The sequence below is a fragment of the Gouania willdenowi genome, unplaced genomic scaffold (genome assembly GCF_900634775.1).
Source record: "Gouania willdenowi unplaced genomic scaffold, fGouWil2.1 scaffold_214_arrow_ctg1, whole genome shotgun sequence".
Lineage (NCBI taxonomy): Eukaryota > Metazoa > Chordata > Actinopteri > Blenniiformes > Gobiesocidae > Gouania > Gouania willdenowi.
In genome coordinates this window covers 35,579-51,949 of record NW_021144968.1, presented here as the reverse complement: position 1 = coordinate 51,949, position 16,371 = coordinate 35,579, and the positions used below count along the sequence as shown (strand labels likewise).

The 16,371-nt window shown below is 42.6% G+C and overlaps 1 protein-coding gene across 1 annotated transcript; it reads left to right on the top strand.

The window, feature by feature from the left end:
* Positions 1 to 269: 269 nt before the first annotated feature.
* LOC114458925 (semaphorin-4B-like) lies at positions 270 to 15,761 on the top strand (the record flags this gene model as incomplete). The annotated part of the gene is made up of 11 exons (XM_028441306.1): positions 270 to 368; positions 433 to 526; positions 3,136 to 3,258; positions 3,346 to 3,473; positions 7,234 to 7,415; positions 7,494 to 7,638; positions 7,796 to 7,982; positions 8,065 to 8,183; positions 10,082 to 10,248; positions 10,350 to 10,444; positions 14,341 to 15,761. Coding segments are annotated over 11 exons (2,121 nt in total), but the record flags the coding sequence as incomplete, so codon positions are not given.
* Between the last annotated feature and the right edge of the window lie 610 nt (positions 15,762 to 16,371).

The window sequence follows — 16,371 nt, the reverse complement described above, 5'->3', positions numbered from 1 at the left end:
TATTTTACTTGTCTCTCGTCCTCATACTGGTCACATGGTCACATGGGACTAAATGTGTGAAAACGCTACTGTCTTGGGAAAGCAAAGGTGTGCATGTAGCTGTGGGGTGGGGGGCAGGAGGTGTGGAGTGTTTTACGACAGTGACATAACCAAAGGGACCTTTAGGGGGAGCTCTAAGCACAAGTTACTTAGTATTGCTTTAATAATAAATACATGATCATTAAACTTTATAAAAGCCTTAATAGTAGCTTGTGTTCCTGTGTTTTTAGGCCGACTGTCCCAACTTTATCCGTGTGCTGCAGTTCCTAAACTCCTCCCACATTTACGCCTGTGGGACGTTTGCCTTCAGCCCCCGCTGCACCTACATAGTGAGTGTGTTAGGGTGGTGGGTACCTCAGGTTGAACAGCAGCTCTCACACATCTTTATTGTAGGACACAGAGACGTTTACAATGAGCCTGAGGTCTGATGAAGGCAGGGGGCGCTGTCCCTACGACCCCTACCAACGCAACACGGCCATCATTGTGGGTAAGATACACACATCACACACACTCTGAGGCAGAGGTATCAAACTCGGTTTGGTTCAGGGGCCAAATATGGACCCGTTTGATCTCAGGTGGGACACAGATCATAGGCCAAAAGAAGAGAAGCATTTTTTACATTAAAGATAAATTATTATTAGACTCGAGTGCCACGAGTTGGTGAAGGGCCTCTTGCTCTCGTAGTGGCCACACTACGAGGGAAGGGGCGGAGCCTATGCAAACGCCACGTGCCCGTCAGTGACCAGGGACCCTTGTCATGTGGTAGACATGCCCCTGCACTTTCCAAAAAAGAGCCGCCGTCTGCAGAAACTTCCTGATGATAAGAGATGAGACGACCTTGGCTTTAGCCTTGGCTGGCTGGGGAGCCGAAAGGGAGATAAGCAATGTGATTTGATACAGGCTATGTCAATTTCCAATAGCCTTCTGTCCTCGGTCTCCCTGCTGTAATCCAACGAGTGGCCTAACTTCTACTTCCAAGCCGGGCCTCCAACTTCTCCCAATTGTTATCCATAACGCGTAGACGATCCAAAAGCAGCTCTTGCTTGCTTTTGATGTCGATCAACACATGAGTCTGAGTGTTCAGAGCCCTGCTACAACCTTCAGAAATCACTGGCAGCTTTTCCAAAACAGTCGACAGCGTAGTACGGACTTTACGATAGATTAGGAAACCACCAGCTCCGATCAGCAGCATGCCTACTATTATTATTTCAATCATGTAGATGTCCTCCACGTCTTCCACGGAAAGGATGGACAGACACACAACTCGCCACTTGTTCCAAGGGTCAAGTGCGTATCCAGCCGCAAACGTCCCGCTTGGACATGCGGGCTCACCACCCCTGGTTCTTTTCATCGAAACAATCTGATCGATAGCACTGAGAGACCAACTAATTAATTCCATTATTCCGGTTTTGGATGAGTTGCAGAGAGAGGCTCTTGTTAGGCTCTCAAGACCAGAGAAAGCAGCAGCAGGGAGAGATAAGAAAGGAAGGGAGGGAGAAACACAGAGTGCTACTGTCCTTGTCGAGAGAAGCAAGAAGAACTACTACTATTACTACTATTACTACAACTGTTACTACTACTATTACTACTACAACTACTACTACTACTATTATTATTACTACTACTATTACTACTACTACTACTATTACTACTACTACTACTACTGTTACTACTACTACTATTAGTTGTGTCTTAGTTCATATCTCAATATTAAATTTCTGTCTAAACAAATCAATAATAATGTATTGATAGTATAAAATTCACTGTTATATTATGTCTTTGTATGAACTTGAGGCAGTGCATCAATGGCGGCACGGTAAAGGCGGCGCAGCAAAAGCGGCGAAGGCAAGGGCCGTTTATCGATGCTTGCGGCTATATTTATTATATTATTATTATGAAAAATTCCTCAAATTGAGAAAGTTCTGTTTCCTCACTTGTTATTCCACATTTTGTAAAAAGTCAACTCCTAACGGGACAATTGGATTTTTGCCCCAATATTACATCATAAGGTTGAAACTCCTCCTGCTGACAATCCTGGCTCCTCCTACCTACATTCAGTATATAGATAATCCAGTATATAGTAGGGCTGCACAATTGTGACAAAAAATCTAATTACAATTTTTCTGACAGATCTTGGGCTTGTGTTTTTGATTCACGATTTTGGTGTGTTTTGGTGATCACTGATCACCCTCTACTAAAGCGAGGCATGAAGTCAGCATCTACAGACACGCCCACTCATGAATATTCATGAAGGCCCTAAAACAGCCAGTTTTTAGAAGCATCATGAAAGTGACTTTTCAGAGGCTAAAACTCCAGGTAACAGGCGAGTTTGGGAAAATAAACCTGAAATACTATGTTGGGGTTCTGAAAACAAGTGGAGATGAGTGACAAATAGCATCATACTGGACCTTTAATGTTTCCACATATACATCATATGAGAAATATGTAAAGGGACGACGATATCAAAGACATAAGTGACAGGTAGGAACTTTACTTTAAATTTCCTTGATTTTTTTGACCAATTTTTGTGTAATTTAGATAATTTTTTGGAGAAATTACAGGATTTTTTTTAATTTAATTTATTTTTCTTTTGTTCTTTCATCAATTTGTGATTACAATTGGCTGCCATCATGTGATATAAGCTTGGAAAAGCAAACTGTAAACCATACGAATATTGTAGAGTTTTATTAAATGTGTGATTTAGAAGAGGCTGACATATCTACAACTGACCTCATGTGTCCCTCAGATGGAGATGTTTGTGTGTCCCTCAGATGGAGATGTTTGTGTGTCCCTCAGATGGAGATGTTTGTGTGTCCCTCAGATGGAGATGTTTGTGTGTCCCTCAGATGGAGATGTTTGTGTATCCCTCAGATAGAGATGTTTATGTGTCCCTCAGATGGAGATGTTTGTGTGTCCCTCAGATGGAGATGTTTGTGTGTCCCTCAGATAGAGATGTTTATGTGTCCCTCAGATGGAGATGTTTGTGTGTCCCTCAGATGGAGATGTTTGTGTGTCCCTCAGATGGAGATGTTTGTGTGTCCCTCAGATGGAGATGTTTGTGTGTCCCTCAGATGGAGATGTTTGTGTGTCCCTCAGATGGAGAACTCTACACAGGAACCGTAGCAGACTACAGAGGAAACCGTCCCGTCATCTCTCGCCACCTCAGTGAGAACACACGTGTTGATCTGAAGCTGGATGACACGTTAGGATGGCTGGAGGGTGAGGACACTGTGTTCAGTTCATACTTACAGACTGCTGAGTCATTGTGGTTCATTTGAACTAAAAACATTCTACTGGTTGCTGCAGATCCCACCTTCATAAGAGCCAGCTTCGTTCCACATGAAGAAAAGATCTACTTCTTCTTCAGCGAGGTGGGCAGAGAGTACGACTTCATCGACAAATTCATGGTGTCTCGTGTGTCCCAGGTCTGCCAGGTGAGTACCAGTACTACTACATTCCCTTCTAAGAGCTTCAGTAAAAGGACATCAAACATCAGAACACACATCCAGATATTTTAATAAGCTCAGAAGAACTACAGCCGGGCCCGCGGAACATCTCCGAGCCGAGTAGCACGTGCTAGGGTCCCGAGAATTCAGTCAAATGACTCGGTTCTACCGAGTAAAAAAATGGGGGCCCTGGCGCCCCCGTGGCACATATGGAGTAATTGGTCATGTGTCAATGATTCGGTACCACCAACTCACAAATAAATGGGAAAACGACTTTAATGAAAATTGCCGAAAATTCAAATTGTGTGAGGCATAATCGTAATCTACGTGGAATTACCTTTGAAACAATATATTCCCAGAAATTTGGAAATTACCGGAAATGGGGGGGTGGGCCCCCATTTAAAAAAAAAAAAAAGGGCTCAGAGCGTCTCATCATATTCATTCATAGAGTATTAATACCAAACTGCATTCCCATCTATCGAGAATAATGGAAATTATGAAATTGACTTTTGTTTTTTTTTTTCTTTTGAGCCCCTCAAAACTTGGGAGTTCCCATCCACAGATTATAGCTACCAAATTTAAGCCCAATCCGTTCTCGAATAACAGAGTGATTTTAACTAGTGTGCACAACAACAACAACAACAACAAAGTGAGGGCGTGTTTAGTCCGGTAGCCCAGAGTTTACGTACTGAGATTGTCTCACAATCACAGTACGTGACCACTCCGTACTGAGATGTACCCGTGCTGGATTACCCATACACAGAGATTACTGTACTAATTTTAAAAAATGCTTAAAACATCACATCTGTCGACCATCGATAAAAAATCGACCAATGATAAAAAAAAAAATATGATAGTCATGATCAGATTTATATGAATACAACAGCGTCAGAATTTTTTTTTTTTTGTACAAACAATACATGTAATACTTAAAAACAAAAACAAAAATTAATACAAACACATTGCTTTGAAATTGAATTTTCAATCTCAGCATTGCAGAAGTCGCAAAACTCACAGCGGAACTAGCAAAAATCCATTTTCCGGTAGTGTGCATGCTCATAATCAGTACAGACTAAACACCAGGTTTGGACTGATTGTATCAGGAACAAGTTAATGATCTGCCTTTCATTCACATACAGAGATCAGTCATTGGATTCCTTTCAATGACCTTTTCATTTTCCTTCTAATTATCTATCAAACGTGTGGTTTTAAATGTTACTATAGTTACGCTGAGTACCGCATAGGAACTAGGGCTGTCACTTTAACGTGTTAATTGCAATTAATTAATTACAGGAAAAAATAACGAGCAAAAAAAATCAATCGTGTTAATCGCTTCTTTTTATTTGCACATCCAATAGCGCGGAACCTTTCTCTTTGCCCGCATTTCTGGTATACCCATGATGCTGATGCACCGGCTACAATGGTTGAAGCTGAGGAGAAGTCTTTTTGGGCGTTAATTTCAGTTAAAAAAAATACATCGGATGGAAAATTAAAGCCCAGTTGTGCAAGAAAGAGTTTGTGGATCAGCGTAGGTCTGCTAGCCTCCAATCTTCCAGCTGAGCTTTTCCACCTTAATGCTAAACATGTAGCAGCTAGAACCTCAATGCTAAACATGTAGCAGCTAACACCTCAATGCTAAACATGTAGCAGCTAACACCTCAATGCTAAACATGTAGCAGCTAGCATCGCAATGCTAAACATGTAGCAGCTAGCACCTCAATGCTAAACATGTAGCAGCTAGCACTTCAATGCTAACATGTAGCAGCTAGCAGCTCAATGCTAACATGTAGCAGCTAGCACCTCAATGCTAAACATGTAGCAGCTAGCACCTCAATGCTAAACATGTAGCAGCTATCACCTCAATGCTAATATGTAGCAGCTAGCATCTCAATGCTAACATGTAGCAGCTAGCATCTCAATGCTAACATGTAGCAGCTAGCACCTCAATGCTAAACATGTAGCAGCTAGCACTTCAATGCTAACATGTAGCAGCTAGCAGCTCAATGCTAGCATGTAGCAGCTAGCACCTCAATGCTAAACATGTAGCAGCTAGCACCTCAATGCTAAACATGTAGCAGCTAGCACCTCAATGCTAAACATGTAGCAGCCAGCACCTCAATGCTAACATGTAGCAGCTAACAGGGACAATGGTCCTAGTGGAGCAGACAGTGTCTCCAATCCACACTGACACTCAGACAGGGTTCAGAACCAATAATAAATCCATGAGTGACAAATGAACAAAGTCAGTGATAAATGATTGTAGTGACAGTCGACCACTCTCTGGTAGAGGATGTGGGCGGGGCTACTACTAGAAGTGATTACTTGATGTTATTACAGTACTTTGTTTTGTGATGAACAATGTTGTTTTTGATGTGCTAATTTACAAGACTGTGATAGACGGGTCTGTTTTATTTATTATATATTATCTTAAGGAGAGAAAAAGCTTTAGTGTTCAATAATTGTATTGATCAGTAAAGTGTTGTTATTGTTTTTGATGTATTTTCTATTATTTGTAGACTGACCCCTGATGGTCTAAACCAGGGGTCTGCAACATGTGGCTCCCTGTAGTTTTGAAAAAAATTATAATAATGAATGGTTATTCCTTACAGAGGGTATTAATGATATTAACGTCAAATACATTTATGATAAAACAGTTGGTTAATCTAAAAATAAATGACATTGTTTAATGACTCAGCACTTTCCTACTTCACCTCCTACAACATCTACAGACCATCAACTTTCCTGCACCTGTGGTTAACCTTAAGTTTTAAATCCCTGGTAAGAAACTAAACCAACAAAAACACTATTTCTGGAAGAAAATACAGATTTTAATTGTGTGGGAACAGATTCATTTAATTGCTAACATGTTGGGTTAATAAGCATGCTTGATACGTTGCAGGAAATTAGTAATTAGCATGTGTTGACCTACATGATCATGTGTTATCAAATTCAAGTTATTTTTTGTAGCCCTACAAATCCATTAACTCACAAAATGATTTGATATTATTTTAACTGTATAGACACTGTATTGTCTTCATTGAGATTATTTTTTTTGGTTCCAGAAAGATTTTAATCCAGGTGAGATTAGATAAAATGGTAAAGGTTGCAGACCCCTGACCTGAACTAAAGGTGTCAGCAACCCCTGGGACTAATCTCACATACAGTGGAATGTAAATGGTTCTAGTCTGTTAAAAACAAACAATAAATGACTTTTTAAAGCCACTTTGTTATACATAAATGTTTTGATCTACCACAGTAATGTCATTTAAATGAAAATACCTCAAATTGAGGGTGTTTCTCAGCAATTTTTAAGTGGGATTAAAAAATAGATTAATTAGATTAATTAATCACAGAGCGTAATTAATTAATCGCACAATAATCTTTTAATCTATTGACAGCACTAAAAGTGTTTCTAACAACCAATAACTAAAGTGTTTGTAAAACTAAAGAAAGGCAGTATGTAGATGAGCTGTTACATTCCACTCCCACAAATGCAGACGCGAGAAGATCTGTCATTAGAAGATCTGTCATTAGAAGATCTGTCATTAGAAGATCTGTCATTAGAAGATCTGTCATTAGAAGATCTGTCATTAGAAGATCTGTCATTAGAAGATCTGTCATTAGAAGATCTGCCATTAGAAGATCTGTCATTAGAAGATCTGTCATTAGAAGATCTGCCATTAGAAGATCTGTTATTAAGCGGTTAATGAGCGTGTGTTATGGGTTCTAATAAACGACGTCTCCTCAGAGTGACGTGGGAGGCCAGAGGACGCTACAGCGGCGTTGGACCACGTTTGCCAAAGCTCAGCTACTGTGTCAGGCTGACAACGAGCTTCCCTACAACGTGATCCAGGATATTGACACGCTGCCACCAGCAGAGGGCGCTTCTGAGGATGACACAATGTTTTACGGCGTTTTCACCTCCCAGTGGTTGGTCCTCAGCCTATCAGAGAGGAGCAGACTCTCAGGGTTACACGCTGTAACATGTCTGTGTGTTCTCACCCTCAGGTCTGTGAACTCTGGACGCTCGGCCGTCTGTTCCTTCACACTCACTGACATCAAGTCTGTGTTCTCTGGAAACTACAAAGTTCTGAACCGGGACACGTTACAGTGGAGCACGCGTGTTCAGGAGAAGGTCGCCAACCCTGGAGAGGTACAGGACCAACACTCACACTTACCTGTGGGGGGCGTGGCCTAACTTTAGTTTCAGATGAGATTAAATATTTATATACAGTATAGGGTCACATGACTTCCTGTAAGGACACACTAAGGTGATGATGAACACTGCTGCATCACTTCCTGTTTGTCAGTGTGGGCTGCACAATGCGTCAGACAACGCTCTGCGATTCGTTAAAGAGAACTTCCTGGCTGATGAAAGTGTGCGTCCCTTGGGGCGGAGCCTAACCCTGGTGTCTGCAGAGCGCTACAGCCACGTGGCGGTGCAGAGGGCGAGGGCCGCTAACGGCCGCCTCTACACGGTCCTCTTCCTGCTAACGGGTACATCGCAGTCTGTGCTGTCCTTGGTTTTGTGTGACAGTAACCACATGCTGAGAACCATGAGACTGTTCTGTTGTTTCAGGCTCGGGTTACCTGCACAAAGCCATCCTGCTGCAGGGCGGCGCCCACATCGTGGAGGAGGTGCAGGTCTACGAGGCCCCGCCTCAGGTTGTCAGCAGCATGAAGCTCTCCATAGCAACGGTAAGGGACAGATTAAAGTCTCCATGGCAACGGTAAGGGACAGATTAAGGTCCCCATAGCAACAGTAAAGAAAATGATTAAAGTCTCCATAGCAACGTTAAGGGACCTATTAAGGTCTCCATAGCAACAATAAGGAACCGATGGAGGTCTCCATGGCAACGGTAATGAAATGATGGAGCTCCTCACGTCCTCACTCAGGTCTTTGATCTAGTGTTGTGTTCAAGACCGCACTATCCGAGACCAAGACTTGCCCGAGACCAGAATGCACCGAGACCGAGTCAAGACCAAGACCGAGACAAGCCAAGACCAAGACCATAAACATTTTTTTTTTCAATTTAAAAAAATCTATAAATAAATAAAATTATGACAAGGTTCAACAGTTAAATAACATTCTCTCTTTAATTTTAGTTTATTTTAAATACATTTGATGGACAAAAAAGGTGCCTGCAAAAAATTAACTAAAATATTAAAACTACTGCTGCTACTGATAAATTCACAATTATTCTACATATTTGAAAACAATATTTTTATGTCAGCTGAATGTACAGCAAGTGTTTAAAAGTATTTCTACCAATAAATAATGATTCTTGATTCTGATTCTTTCAGTTGTTCAGGTTTAACAGGTCACAGAGTTCACAAGATAATTTTTTAGTTTGAAAAAGCCTTTAAACAGGTTATTTTTTATTAATTCACTTAGTTGATAAAGTTTAATTTGGTTACTGTAATATAACTAGAATATTCAATTAACAAAGGTTTCCAACTGTAACTGTAAAAATGAAACTTTCTGAAATAAAACTACAAACAAGTTGTCATCAGTGTAAAAAACATAGATAGAAACTAAATAAAACAAACCCTGGAACAGTCATGTGACAAATCAATCAATAGTTTTTGTTGAGAATTATTATTATTATTCTGATACAGTGGAAACAGAAACTATAAAAATAATTATATTATGAACCTGTTTATATTGTGGGGAACATATTATATACATACATGTAATTAGAGTCTAAAGACACAAAAAAACACCACTTTAAAAAGAAAATAGACTAATATAAGACCTTTTTACAGTTATTTAAGTCATTCTGTGCTAGTGCAACTCTGTGGTGATGACGCGCTGGGGACGACATAATCCAAGATGGCGGCGGCCCGGACTACAGCTGACATTATGTAATAAAGCCTTAAAAGACATGGATATAATGAAAAGAGTGGATGGACAGAGACATAAACATGTAGACTTTCACACGGACACACACGGACTTATTAAACACACACAGACTTATTAAACACACACAGACTTATTAAACACACACAGACCTCAGTAAACACGGTAAATGGAACAGGCTTCACCGCTCGGCTGGCACTAGGACCCAGAAGCAGAGTAAGTGCGTCCCCTATCCAGCCTTCACAGGCTGTAATATCATCAGTTTATCATTTTACCAGTTATTAGAGCTACTGTCTTTACCAGGGAGATAATATTTATTACTGGTGATTGTTTTCTGGAGTTTTACTGGGATTTTTACCAGTGATTAGTTCATATCTCCCTTGCGCTCCGCGGTCCAAACTGACACGTGGCCACACACGTATGAGTGTGTCACACACGTCACTCAGTCACATTAAGGAAGGTTGTGGTCATTATACAGGGTGGATTAAATAATGAATAAAGGATTGTTTTATCCCATTCTTCTCCGTGTTATTATCACATTATAAAAAAGTTTAAAAATAGCAGGAATTAGTGCTGGTCTCTAACGGTCTTGACGGAAAATCCCGAGTCCGAGACAAGACCGAGTCAAAATGCTTCAGAGTCCGAGACAAGACCAAGACCTTTAAAATTTGGTCTCGAGACCAAGACCGGTCTTGACCACCACAACACTACTTTGATCTGTGCTGTCCCACTGCAGGAAACCATCTATGTGGGCACGTCAGAGGGCGTGGCCAAGCTTCCCACCGCCAACTGCTCTTTCTACTGGACCTGTGCCCAGTGCGTTCTGGCACGAGACCCGTTCTGTGGCTGGGACCCCGTCAGCAGGGCCTGTGTGAGGGTCTCCCACTTCAGGGACAGGGTTCTGTAAGAACATCACACGTCTCACACGTCCTGTAGAATGCTTCACTCAGGAGGTGTGTGTGCGTGTGCGTGTGCGTGTGCGTGTGTGTGGTGTGTGTGTGTAGGGCTCAGGACGTGGACAGAGGGGGTGTGGAGGACTCCTGCAGCAGTTTGTCGTCGGCTCACAGATCCGGACTGAGTCCAAACAACATGTCAGCAGGTGAGTAAGGATCAACCCCACTCCTGGATGTGGAACTGAGGCGTATCTGCTGAGTCATGGCGACAGAGCTGATAGGTTTCCATCAAAGTCAATGTATCAGTTTTCTCCTTTTGTGTTTGTGCTCCATCACTGCTGAGTAACGACTCCACCACGTACTCAGACCTTCTATTTTTGACAGAACAACAACGCATAAATTCAGCAAAAATAAGCTTGTGTGAGACAGGAAGTAGTGCACAGACAAAATAAAACATCTGGTTTATTTTCAAAATAAAATAATAATAATTAGGGGGGTCACTTTAACGCATTAATTGTAATTGATTAATTATTACAGGAAAAAATAATGCTATTAATTGCTGCTAATATATAGCAGCTAGCACCTCATTGTTAATATATAGCAGCTAGCTGCTCAATGCTAACATGTAGCAGCTAGCACCTCAATGCTAACATGTAGCAGCTAGCATCTCAATGCTAACATGTAGCAGCTAGCACCTCATTGTTAATATATAGCAGCTAACACCTCAATGCTAACATATAGCAGCTAGCACCTCAATGCTAACATGTAGCAGCTAACACCTCAATGCTAACATGTAGCAGCTAACACCTCAATGCTAACATATAGCAGCTAGCACCTCAATGCTAACATGTAGCAGCTAACACATCAATGCTAACATGTAGCAGCTAGCAGGGACAATGGTCCTAGTGGAGCAGACAGTGTCTCCAATCCACACTGACACTCAGACAGGGTTCAGAACCAATAATAAATCCATGAGTAACAAATGAACAAAGTCAGTGATAAATATTATTTTCTGAAGGTGAGAAAAAGCAACAAGTTTTGTGTTCAATAATTGTATTGATCATAAAAGTGTTCTTACTGTTTATGATGTGCTAACTTATATCACTAGATGTTTTATTTTATTTGTATGTTTTATTATTTGTAGATTGACTAAAGTACACATCAGTATTTCTCCAACCTTTTCCTGACCTCCACCTTTGGTGACGGCAAGATCTCCCCAATGAAGTGTTAAAAAAAAAAAAAAACACTTCCACTTTCACACTTTTATTCATGAAATGCTGGTCCGACATTCAAAAATAATGAATCCAAAATGCTATCTGTAACTAGCATATTAAACTGGCCGTATCATTTGATCTTATTGGTCCATTTAATGTCCCTGTTACACTGAAAAAATACAAGGACTGGATTGACAGAAACATTAATCAGTCATAATGTATTTGGTTTTTTGGGGTTTTTTTGCGATTATTATACATTTCCTATTTTTCATTTGTGTTCAGGTATCTAAACGGGTAGCTATTGTTTTTTACACCGTTGTGTTCGGCCGCTAAGGGGTCCTGACTGCAGAATGTATGGATAATAATATTCTCTGTCACCCTGGATTTCTACTGAATGAACTGCATCGTAACTGCTGTGAAACAGCAACATAACTGATAAGTTTCCATTAAAGCCAATGTGTCAATTTTCACCGCATGCAAATCTGCTCCAGCACAGCACCATAACTGCTGAGTCATGCTGCTGCCTTCTGCAGCAAATACACAGCATTTCTATTTTAGCTGGACACTGGAGCTGTGCTGCAGCAAGTTAACAAAAATAAGCCCGTGCAGGACAGGAAGTAGTACATAAACACAGAACAAACTATCTGGATTATTTTCAAAATAAAATACTACGTGTTCAAGGGGGAAAACACCAACCTTCCGGGACCTCCAACGGGTCCATTTCATTCTCTATCCAAAAACCGAGCACATATTCAGACTCAGGGGAATAAAACCTGTCTGCTGATACCACATTTTGTAAAAAATGAACACTTGTGCGTTTCAGCTCTAGCGGACGCAATACGGACTCTACCCAAAAACCAAGCACATATTCAGACTCAGGGGGACCAGACCTTTCCAATGATACCATGGTTGGCCCGATCTGAGCACTTTTAAAATTGTATTTCACATATAAATATTGAATTTATCCACGGTAGAATCACACATATGTATCGCGTGATGACACGTGAATTAGTGAGATCTCCTGAGTTCTTACTGCAACAGATGAGCAGCAAACGGAGGTGGTGGGGATTGATGGACTGCAGATTGTGCTGAAGTCACACAGCAGAGCAGTTTTGGTGCAGATCCAGTGGAAATCCAGGGTCACACCCCACAAATGAGGAAGATATCATCTGATCACATGGTTTATCCTTTACATCAGTGAACTCATGAACAGTTGATCACTGTTGTCATGCTGTCTGCTCTCTGACCGGAGCAACTGTGTGGATGAGGTGTCTGAGGAATCACACACTTTCATACACAGGAGAAGTCATCTACAGGGAACGTTTCAAAGATCTACCAGTTGATTTAAACTAAAGGTGTCAGCAGCCCCTGGGACTAGTGTCATATACAGAGGAATGGAAATGTGTTAAATTCAATAAATGACTTTATAAAGACACTTTATTGTATATCAGTCTTTTGATCTGCCACAATAATGTCATTAATTTAAATGAAAATACCTCAAGTTAAGGGTTTTCCTCAGTATTTTTAGGTGAGATTAAGAAAGAGATGAATTAGATTAATTAATTACGAAGCATAATTAGAGAAGGCTGTTGCAGTAATGGAGTCTGAAGAAAATGAAGGTGTGGATTAGAGTTTCTGTGACGGGTTTGGAGAGGGTGGGACGAAGGCAGAAAGGTAGAGTAGGTTTCTGATATGAGCGGAGGGGTTGACCATGTGACCATCGATGGTCAAATGTGAAATCCTGAGCGGAGTGGAGGAGGGATTTAGGACCAATTATGATGATTTTTAAGGAAGTTGGTGGTCAGCCATGATTTTATTTCATAGAGGCAGCTTGTACGGGTGGAGACTGGGCCAGGGGTGAATGTTTTCGTGGAAAGGTAGAGTTGAGGGTTGTCGGAGTAGCAGTGAAATTTGAGTCCTTGGCAGCGAATGATATTTCCAAGGGGTAGGATGTAAAGAATAAAGAGGAGGAGACCAAGCACCGAGCCTTGGGGGACTCCATGGGTTACTGGGTGGGTGTGGGATGTGCATTTGTTTCTGGAGATGTATTGGAAACGTTGGTAAGGTAGGAAGAGAACATAGAGAGAGCTGACCCCGTGATGCCGATGAGGTTCTGTAGACGGTGAAGAAGGATCAAGTGGTCGATGGTGTTGAAGGCGGAGCTGAGGTGAAGAAGGAGGAGGAGTTTGTATGTATGAATGTAGTGTTTGAGTGAGTGTTGATGGTGGTCGGAGGGGCCGATGGCGCACTATGGCAGCCTCGCTTCCGTCAGTCTGCCCCAGGGCAGCTGTGGCTACAATAGTAGCTTACCACCACTAAGTGTGGAGTGAAAGAATAATGCCTTAATTCTGTAAAGCGACTTTGAGTGTCTATGATAAAGCGCTATATAAAACTGATGCATTATTATTATTATTATTATTATTTGGAGAGGGATCCAAAGTCTGAGGCCAGTAGGTTATTAGTGACTTTGATCAGAGCTGTTTCAGTGTGATGGGTGGGAATCCATGACTCAAAGAAGATGTTGTTTCTGCTGATGGGCAACACATTGCTCAAGGATTTTTGAAATAATTGGGTTGTTTGAGATGGGACAGAAGTTGTTTTCATGGTCAAGTCCAGGTTTTTGAAGTGTGGGTGTTGAAGGTGGTGGGACAATGAGTTGATGGTTTCCAGGAGAAGAGATGTGAGGCAGGATTTGACTAGAGATACTGTGTGTTGAAGGCAGATTATTATTTCCATCCACTTTCTGCAGCTCTTGCTCCTTTTCAGGGTGGTGGGGGTCTGCTGGTGCCTATCTCCAGCTTTCTTCAGGCGCTAGGCAGCGCTACACCCTGGATAGGATCATATTTCACTTATAAATGTTGACCTTATCTATGGTGTGTGTGTGTCAGTGTCGTGTCCTCCAGGTGAGCTGGTGTCGGTGTCCCTCAACCAGGTGGTGCGTCTCCAGTGTCCTGTGGCATCCCGTCTGTCCCGTCAGGTGTGGGAGCGTCCTAACAGCCGTCTGTCCTCGGACCTGTACTTGCACCTGGAGGGCGGAGCTCTGAGCTTCGTGGCCACGCCTGCCACCCTGGGCCACTACCTGTGTCTGTCTGAGGAGAACGGCTACCAACAGACCATGGCCATCTACCAGGTGAAGCAGAGGAGCAGCCCTCTGCTCCAGAGTCCACCAGGACCACCAGAGTCTACTCAGACCAGCAGTAGGGCCAGACCAGGACCAGGACCCAGGTCCAGCATGAACATGCCCACCCTGTCAATCAGAGACCCTCAGTTCACCACCAGACAGAAGGACACGCCCCTCAGCCCACCCACAGACACGCCCCGACCAGAGGACACGCACCTCAGAGAAGGAGAACCTGCAGGTTCATCAGGAGGTGGTTGTTACCTGAAGGAGCTTCTGGCTGTGAGCGTCCTATTGGTTCTCTGCCTCAGTCTGCTCGCCACCTTACTGCTCTACGCCATCACACCGCCCTGTTCCAGCAGGACCGCTCCTCAGGGTGGGACACCCAACAGGAGGACGCCGTCTGAGAGGAGGACGTCTGTGGAGGCTTTAGGGGGGAACTCGCTCTTCAAACACACGGCGTCACTTCATGCTGCAGCAAACACCAGTGGATTCACGTGTAACGGAACCCTGACAGGCTCCAATGGACACCTACCAAACACGCCCATCTGAACCGTCCAATCAGAGAAACTTAGCCAACCAATGCTCTGAGCCAATGAGGAGAGTCTGGAGGCGGCTTCAGTGAAGCCCCGCCCCCTGTCAGAAGCCATTAGTCATTGGTTGTAATCCAACAAGAGCAATGAACAGACGTCAGAGTGATCGTCTCACTCACCTTAGCATTGTTAGCAGTGTTAGCATTAGCAGTGTTAAAGCTGCAGTGTTAGCAGTGCAGTGTTACCATTAGCAGTGTTCGCATTATCAGTGTTAGCGTTAGCAGTGTTAGCATTACCAGTGTTAGCGTTAGCATTGTTAGCGCTGCAGTGGTAGCATTAGCAGTGTTAGTGCTAACAGTATTAGCGTTAGAGTTTTAGCATCAGCATTATTAGCGTTAGCGCTGCAGTGTTGGCGTTAGCGCTGCAATGTTAGCTTCAGCACCATTAGCGTTAGGAGTGTTAGTGCTGCAATGTTAGTGTTCGTGCTGCAGTGTTAGCATTAGCAGAGTTGGTGCTGCAATATTAGTTAGCGCTGCAGTGTTAGCACTATTAGCGTTAGCAGTGTTAGCGCTGCATTGTTAGCAGTGTTAGCGCTGCAGTGAAGCCCCACCCCCAGTTTCCACTGTGTGCCTTCATCTCCAAACCTCTTTGATTTATTGTCTTGCTGCTAGACGGGCGGCGTGGGACCAGGACCTGGAGGCGTGTCCACTGAGGTGTCCATGACCTGGGGGCGTGTGTCTACCTAAGAGTGCGATGCTGTTGCATCATCCTGAGAGCTAACAGCTGTTTTTTTGTTGGGCGGGGCCAAAGGGCTGCACTCCCACTGCATTGTGGGTGTCTGAGAGCAGGTGGGAGGAGCCACAGCTTTTCCTTTGATCTGTGACATCATCAGTGATGTCATAGTGACTCTGTGCCTTCATCAGTGAGTGACTGTGTAACGATGACAGGATGAATGTCAGGGTGTGAACATGTGTTTATTTTAATGATGTAACTACAGCATTGATGACATCACAGCAATGATGTCATCACAGGTCTGTCCTTATGTAAGGTCATTGAACTGTAAAGAATATGTGTAATGATTCATTCAAAAGTCATCATGGTTTCCTGTGGATTAATAAAGTGTGAGTGAACTAGTGACATTTATCCACTTGATGTTCAACATGAGGTGAGACACTTCCTCATCAGGTCATGTGACTTCCTGTTTGGACAGTATCTACTTTCTCCTCAGTATCACAGTATAATGTATTTATAAAGAGTGAATTAGTTTT